The 8,865-nt window shown below is 46.7% G+C and overlaps 1 protein-coding gene across 1 annotated transcript in view; it reads right to left on the bottom strand.

Moving 5' to 3' along the window:
- LOC306917514 (ATP-dependent RNA helicase DDX3X-like) overlaps positions 1-3,304 on the bottom strand; it is a 31,857-nt gene extending 28,553 nt beyond the window's left edge. Inside the window, 6 exon segments of the mRNA XM_079495788.1 lie at positions 699-797; positions 920-1,017; positions 1,990-2,056; positions 2,058-2,126; positions 2,618-2,717; positions 3,213-3,304. Coding sequence (XP_079351914.1) covers positions 699-797; positions 920-1,017; positions 1,990-2,056; positions 2,058-2,111 — 318 coding nt within the window. The 5' untranslated portion in view covers positions 2,112-2,126; positions 2,618-2,717; positions 3,213-3,304.
- Between the last annotated feature and the right edge of the window lie 5,561 nt (positions 3,305-8,865).

Below are 8,865 nucleotides of genomic sequence, written 5' to 3'. Positions count from 1 at the left end.
CAGACAGACAGAGACAGAGAGACAGAGAGATACAGAGAAAGAGAGACAGAGAGATACAGAGAAAGAGAGAGAGAGAGAGAGACAGACAGAGACAGAGAGAGACAGAGAGATACAGAGACAGAGACACAGAGAGATACAGAGAAAGAGAGAGAGAGAAAGAGAGACAGAGAAAGAGAGACAGAGACAGAGAGACATACAGAGACAGAGAAAGAGAGACAGAGAAAGAGACATACAGAGACAGAGAAAGAGAAAGAGAGACAGAGACAGAGAGACAGAGAGAGAGAGACGGAGAGACATACAGAGACAGAGAAAGAGAGACAGAGAAAGAGACAGAGACACATACAGAGACAGAGAAAGAGAGACAGAGACAGAGAGAGGGAGAGACATACAGAGACACAGAGAGAGAGAGACAGAGAGAGGGAGAGGGAGAGACATACAGAGACACAGAGAGACAGAGACAGAGAGAGGAGAGACATACAGAGACACAGAGAGAGAGAGACAGACAGGACAATATTTTATGGTGATCAGCGGTTTCACTAATCCACTCTGTCTGGCTTGTGAAGCCACACACACACATTCCTGTCCTTTGTATGTGTGTGTGTGTTTACCTTCCTAGCCTCATCGTATATCTGTAGGGCCAGCTCTATGGTGTGCGTGCGTGCGTGCGTGCGTGCGTGCGTGCGTGCGTGCGTACATACCTTCCTAGCCTCGTCGTAGATCTGTAGGGCCAGCTCTCGGGTCGGCGCCAGCACCAGAGAGATCGGGAACTGCTTACGACGGCCGTACTTCCCGTTCTCCTGCACGCAAAACACCACAAGACAAACGGGGTGTTACACAGCATTGTGTTACCGCCCAGCGACTAGTATAACGGGTTGTTACACAGCATTGTGTTACACAAACACAGACACACACAGCCTACCTGTCCAGAGGCCTTGGCTGCAGCCAGAGCCTCTCCTGGGCCATCTGCATAGATCTGACTGAGGATGGGCAGGAGGAACGCAGCCGTCTTACCGGAGCCTGCAGGGTGGGGGAGACAGAGAGACACTCAGTGTTAACACAGAGACAGAGAGAGAGACACACACTCAAGTGTTGAGTGAGAGAGAGAGAGAGAGAGAGAGAGGAGAGTGAGAGAGGGAGGAGGGAGAAGAGAGAGAGAGAGAGGAGAGAGAGACACACACACTCAAGTGTTAAGAGAGAGAGAGAGAGAGAGAGAGAGAGAGAGAGAGAGACTCAGTGTTAACACAGAGACAGAGACACACACTGTGTTGAGAGAGAGAGAGAGAGAGAGAGAGAGAGGACACACACACTCAAGTGTTGAGAGAGAGAGAGAGAGAGAGAGAGAGAGAGAGAGAGAGAGAGAGAGAGAGAGAGAGAGAGAGAGAGAGAGAGAGGACACACACACTCAAGTGTTAAGAGAGAGAGAGAGAGAGAGAGAGAGAGAGAGAGAGAGAGAGAGACTCAGTGTTAACACAGAGACAGAGACACACACTGTGTTGAGAGAGAGAGAGAGAGAGAGAGGAGAGAGAGAGAGAGAGAGAGAGAGAGACTCAGTGTTAACACAGACAGAGAGAGAGAGAGAGAGAGACTCAGTGTTAACACAGAGAGAGAGAGAGAGAGAGAGAGAGAGAGAGAGAGAGAGAGAGAGAGAGAGAGAGAGAGAGAGTGAGACTCAGTGTTAACTGAGAGAGAGAGTTCTGTTATTCGAAATCCTTTAGACCCGTTATTGACCTCATACCAACCTTGAAACGTACCACACCAAGAATGGTGGTCCCTTATTGGCCGTCTTATTGACATACATACATACATACATACATACATACATACATACATACATACATACATACATACATACATACATACATACATACATACATACATACATACATACATACATACATACATACATACATACATACATACATACATACATACATACATACATACATACATACATACGAGTACTAAAGACATGTATGTATAATATCTGACCTGTCTGAGCGCATGCCATCAGGTCCCTCTTGGACTTGATGATGGGGATGGCGTGTTTCTGGACCGGGGGTCGGTCTGGTGTAGCGGCTCAGACCGATGTTCCCCATGACGATCTCCCCCATGTTGATGTCCTGGAACTACACCACACACACACATGATTAAATATGTCCTGGAACTACACCACACTATTCCCGTTTACGTCCTGGAACTATTCCCGTTTACGTCCTGGAACTATTCCCGTTTACGTCCTGGAACTATTCCCGTTTACGTCCTGGAACTATTCCCGTTTACGTCCTGGAACTACTCATGTTTACATCCTGGAACTATTCCCGTTTACGTCCTGGAACTACTCATGTTTACGTCCTGGAACTATTCCCGTTTACGTCCTGGAACTACTCATGTTTACGTCCTGGAACTATTCCCGTTTACGTCCTGGAACTATTCCCGTTTACGTCCTGGAACTATTCACGTTTACGTCCTGGAACTATTCACGTTTACGTCCTGGAACTACTCATGTTTACGTCCTGGAACTATTCCCGTTTACGTCCTGGAACTACTCATGTTTACGTCCTAGAACTACTCATGTTTACGTCCTGGAACTGGCGTGGTTCTGTGTAGTGTAACTTACACTGTCGATGTGGGGCGGGCAGTTCTGTCCTGTGGCTTCAACTGGAATGTCGTCGTATTTCTCAAAGTTTATCCCAGTGTTGCTGGCAGCGAATAACTCCCTGTGTGTGTGTGTGTGTGTGTGGGGGGGGGTGGGGGGGGGGGGGAGAGAGAGAGAGAATTACACACTGCTTGGTCAATCACTGAAATCAGCGGCGTGGAAAACAACTACATATGGTTTGCATGGGGGTCCCTTGAAAACGCAACAAGGTGACGGTCTGTCAAAACACTCCGCGTGGCGTCTCCATGTAAACTGACAAAACGATGAATCCGCAAAACGTGTGACATCATCATGGCTCACAACGCTTACGTTTATTACACTGATTTCGGAGCCGTCGGCCATATTTGGAGTTCCTACAATGAGCAGGCGCTGCTCCTCTCCCCCCCCCCCCCCCCCTCCCCCGCTCATCCTATAATGTAAACCATGATGTAAACAAACATCTGGCAGTGCGTCAGCGTGTTCAGTCACTCTGTGTAAAAGCTGAATTAAAAAGTGAGAACGCTACGGGACTTTTGCCGTTTTCTCTGGAGACGTGTAAAAGCGGCCTTAGACTCACGCTTCGAGGCGTTCGTTGGGTGGCGTTTGTTTGGACCAGTCATCGTCATCCCTGGACTCCTCCACCCAGCGGCTGTTTCCTCCTCCTCCTCCTCCTCCTCCTCCACCTCCTCCTCCACCTCCTCCACCTCCTCCTCCACCTCCTCCTCCTCCTCCACTGTTGCTGCTGAATCCACCGCGATCGTACCTGAAACCATAGATGGGACAAAAAAATTGATACCTGGCTTAACCCATTCTGGGAAGGAACCCCTTTTGGTGTTTCAAATGATTATGTTATACTTTAGCTATTGAAAAATAGCAGATCTACAAGCTCGTAGCGCGCCACCGAGTGGCGCGCTACGAGCTTGTAGGTCTGCTATTTTTGAGAAAATCGTGAAAATGCGGCACAAATCTTTGAATATAATTATATTCTTTCAGAGGACTTTTGATTTATGAATAGCCCTAAATGGGCTAAACGTGTACCTGAGGGGGCTTTGGAATAGCCCTAAATGGGATAAACGTGTACCTGAGGGGGCTTTGGAATAGCCCTAAATGGGATAAACGTGTACCTGAGGGGGCTTTGGAATAGCCCTAAATGGGATAAACGTGTACCTGAGGGGGCTTTGGAATAGCGGAGCTTGCGTTACATACAAGACCAAATGCACGTGGAATGAGGGGGGGGGGGGGGGGGGGGGGGGGGGTGGAATAGGTAGGATTTTTATTTTATTTATAATGCTACCAACGTTTTTGTGCCACAGCAAGACTCTTGAAAACAAAATATTGCTTTGTATGATTGAGCTGGCAGGCCCTTTTGATGTCAATCAAATTATTTTTTAAATATATTTAAATTAAATATTTTTCAGGGGCATGTCATGTGGTCTATACCTGCACAGCCTTTGTGATCTACTGGTAGATCGTGATCTACCTTTTGGGCACCGCTGTTAACCTAGACCCTCCAAGCGCTGTTTTCATTCTCAGCTCATATGCCGTCACTTCAGGTGACGCGTACAGACCTGCCAACCTTGGGATATGGATACGAGTACCATCATTTTCACTTACAGCCAGTCTGTGTCACTGCGTGCGTGCGTGCGTGCGTGCGTGCTATCTCCTTACCTCCCCCGGTTGCCGTTGCCTCGGTCGGTGAAGAAAGCCGACTTGCCTCGGTTGTTTCCGAAGCTGCTGTAGGTGTCCTTGGCCGTGTTCCAGCCTCCTGCCTCTGTGGGACGGGACGGGACTAGTGTCAGTGTCACTCACAATTATGACAAACGTAAGGTTCTAGTGTCACTCACGTTTAAGACAAACGTAAGGTTCTAGTGTCACTCACGTTTATGACAAACGTAAGGTTCTAGTGTCACTCACGTTTATGACAAACGTAAGGTTCTAGTGTCACTCGCGTTTATGACAAACGTAAGGTTCTAGTGTCACTCACGTTTATGACAAACGTAAGGTTCTAGTGTCACTCACGTTTATGACAAACATAAGGTTCTAGTGTCACTCACGTTCATGACAAACGTAAGGTTCTAGTGTCACTCACGTTTATGACAAACGTAAGGTTCTAGTGTCACTCACGTTTATGACAAACGTAAGGTTCTAGTGTCACTCACGTTTATGACAAACGTAAGGTTCTAGTGTCACTCACGTTTATGACAAACGTAAGGTTCTAGTGTCACTCACGTTTATGACAAACGTAAGGTTCTAGTGTCACTCACGTTTATGACAAACGTAAGGTTCTAGTGTCCGTGTCATTCACGTTAACCCATTTTGGGCGGGAACCCATTTTGGTGTTTTAATCTAAGCATTATGTTATACTTTAGCATATTGAAAAATAGCAGATCTACAAGCTCTTGTACAATGAACTGATTTTTCAAAAATCGTTACAACGTGGCGCAAATCTTTGAATATATATTCTTTCAGAGCGAACGTTTTTTTTAACTCCAAGTCTTTGCTTCTTCTATTTTGAGGTGGGGGTCGGCGGGGGTCCTTGACATGGAAAAGGTTGAGCACCAACTGACAGAAACATGGGGTTTTACAGAAAGCTGTCATGATTTAGAAGACATTTATATAATCTATTCTCAGGTCTAAATGGGTTAAGGATTACTGCGATTATGGTAATAATAAGTATAAGGTAATAATAAGTATAAGCTCACAATTCATATCTCACACACCAGTGTTGATGTCGTCGACTAAAACTAAGACGAAAAATGTCCGTCGAATACCTTCTTCCACTGACAAAAACTATTGGAAACTAAATGAAAACTAAGCTGTGACGACTAAAACTAAGACTAAATATACTGACAATTTCGTCAACAAATAAAAACTAGATTAAAATGTTAGGAAGGGACTAGTGGACAAGAGATCCAGTATACGTCATTTTACATTTGATTGCATGCTGAAAATAGCAGATCTACAAGCTTGTAGATCGGCAAGTGTAAAATCAAGTCATACGACGGCATCAAGGCCCGCCAAAATACATTTTAGTTGACTAAATCGACCGTAGGTTTAGTCGACTAAAATCTCAAGACAATTAGTCGACTAAAACCAAACCAACACTAACACAGCCTCGGAAACCCAGACGTTTTTATTTCCAGGGAGAAAAAAAAAAGTCTGGGTCCGAGTCCACTTCAATTCGGCATAGATTAGAGTAGCGCTAACATCACTCACTCTGCTGATCTCTGATCGGCTGCACCTTTGTTAAATTGACACACACGCGCACACATATACACACACACACTCCTCTATCTCTCTGTCGCTCTAATTAATTAGTCTCATATCTAGCAGCTGCACATAGTTTCTCCGGAGCTGCCTATGCCATAGAAAGCATAGGTGAGTTCCAGGCTACATTCAAGGTGACTAAAAGGTGACTAAAACTAAGTGAAAACTACTCAAGAGACTATGACTAAAACTAAAATAGAAAATTGCTGCCGTCTCACACACCATAATAGAGCGTCGCAGTCCCGCCCCCTACCATGGACCAGGAAATGATTCTCCGTTCATTTTCCTCATAGACATTTCAGAAAGTATTTATTTAAAGACGTTTACGCCGCGGACAAAGCCAACTCGAGTCGTGACAAATCATGACAACAAACAAAATGTTTTGGGCCGAACAAATAATTAGAAAGAAGAAAAAAAACGGCAGGTTACAACACTTTTTTTTGTTGTTTTTCTTCTTTGTAATTATTTGTTTGGTCCAAAATATTGTTTGTGTTGTCATGAGTTGTCACGACTCGAGTTGGCTTTGTCCGCGGCGTAACCGTCTTTAAATAAATACTTTTTGAAATGTCTATGAGAAAAATGCATTGGGATTAATTTCCTGGTCCATGGTAGGGGGCGGGACTGCGACGCTCTATTCACTAGCCCTCCCTCCGCCAAAATAACAAACAAAAAAGAAAAAAAGTTAATTATTTCACGGACACCCCCGTCCACTCACGCTCACCTTTATTCTCGTACACGCCGAAGCCCATTGGCTGCATGGGGTTGATGGGGTTGAAGGCTCCGCCCCGGTTGCCCCGGTAGCCGCCGCCCCCTCCTCCACCCACGCCCCGCCCCCTCTCCATGCGGGGCGGGCCGCGGTTGAAGGTGTTCCCGCCGTTCATGCGGTTGTCGTGGTAGCCGTTGACAAAGTTGTTGCGCGCGCCGTCCCAGCCGCCCACCGCGACTGCAGGAGAGGAAGGCCCAGGAATAGGGACGTGAACAGTTAAATCGATTAAAACCCATTTTGGGGCGGGAACCCCTTTTGGTGTTTTAACTAAGCATTATGTAATACTTTAGCTATTGAAAAATAGCAGACCTACAAGCTCGTAGCGCACCACCGAGTGGCGTGCTACGAGCTTGTAGGTCTGATAAAATGTGGCGCGAATCTTTGAATATATATTCTCTCAGAGCGAACGTTTAACTCAAATCTTTGCTTCTAGGGGAGGGGGGGGTTGGGGGGGTGTCCCTGGAACAACATATTTTCAGATGGGGGTCGACGGCCAATTTCATAAAATTTGAAAATTTCGGCCAATTTCAAAACTTGACATGAAATAATTTGAGCACCACCGACATAGAAACACGGGTTTTTGATCATGATTTAGAAGACATTTGTAGAATCGTCCTCAGGTCTAAATGGGTTAATAACTAATCGAATTAACCCATTCTGGGCGGGAACCCCTTTTGGTGTTAGCATTATGTTATGCTTTAGCTTTTGAAAAATAGCAGACCTACAAGCTCATAGTGCGCCACCGAGTGGCGCACTACAAGCTTGTAGGTCTGCTATTTTAGAAAAATCGAAGAACGACCGACATAGAAACGTAGCTTTTTCAGAAAACTGTCAGGATGTGGAAGACATTTTTAGAATCTGATCTCAGGTCAAAATGGGTTAATCGAAACGTCTCTGCTTTTGCATGTGATGTGACAGACAAGACAGCGCACTTTTCATTTGACTCGAGTAACTCGGGGTTCTGCAGTCAAAGTGTTAATCAGTGAATCAACTTACAGGTGGAACCAGGAGGGATGGCGTAGCCCCCCGGTCTGCCGGCGGAGAAGACATTTCCTGCTGAGACAAAGGAAAACGCTTTTTAGTGGTTTAATTTGTCCGCTCATCTTCACGTCCGTCCGTCCGTCCGTCCGTCCGTCCGGCCAGCGGTTAGCCCCCTTGCATCTGGCATGGAGAGGGTTAGCATCCAACACACCTCAAGACGGTTAGAATTAAAACCCTGGCGCCAACAACCCTCGCCAGGTGCAATATCATTATTACGGCTGAAACGTTATCAAAGCGGTTGAAATGAGGGGAGAAAATGGCAGATCTACAAGCCCACGACGTGTCGCCACTGCCCAGCCACACGCGACACGCTGTGAGCTTGCAGGTCGGCCCTTTTTCTGCTGCCATGCGGTAAATAATCAACTCAGCCGCAGCGGCTCGACGGGTTAGAGCAGTGCTTTTCAACCAGTGGTCCGGGGACCCCCGGGGGTCCTTGAGGGGGTTCCAGGTGGTCCGGGGACCCCCAGGGGTCCTTGAGGGGGTTCCAGGTGGTCCCCAGTGGTCCGGGGACCCCCGGGGGTCCTTGAGGGGGTTCATGTTAACTCTCTCAAGAGTTAGATTATTGTTAAACATCTGCATTACTTAATTAAGTCTACACAATTAGAGAATGTAGAAGAATTGTTATTTTCATCAACGTTTGCCTGTTATCTCTCCTAATGGTACCGACATCAATACAGCCTGGAATTGTTATCCAACGCTAACACAATTGACGAATGAATGGTGGTCCATCCATGGATCAAATGAATGGTGGTCCATCCATGGATCAAATGAATGGTGGTCCATCCATGGATCAAATGAATGGTGGTCCATCCATGGATCAAATGAATGGTGGTCCATCCATGGATCAAATGAATGGGGGTCCATCCATGGATCAAATGAATGGGGGTCCATCCATGGATCAAATTAATGGTGGTCCATCCATGGCTCAAATTAACCTGACTCCGACAGATGGGGCAGCAGAGAGTCCCCCCTCCTGCTGCCATCTGGTAACTCTCAGGCAGAGTTGATGCCCGGCAACAAAACGGCCTGGCCAATCAGCAGCAGCTAGAGGCGGGATAGCTGCTGCTGATTGGCCAGGCCGTTTTGTGGCCGGGCATCAAGTCTGCCTGAGAGTTCCCAGATGGGAGCAGGAGGGGGGAACCCAGTGTACTCTCTG

This window comes from Electrona antarctica (assembly GCF_951216825.1).
Source record: "Electrona antarctica genome assembly, chromosome: 24".
Taxonomy (NCBI): Eukaryota; Metazoa; Chordata; class Actinopteri; order Myctophiformes; family Myctophidae; genus Electrona; species Electrona antarctica.
This window is presented reverse-complemented; position numbering and strand designations above follow the sequence as displayed.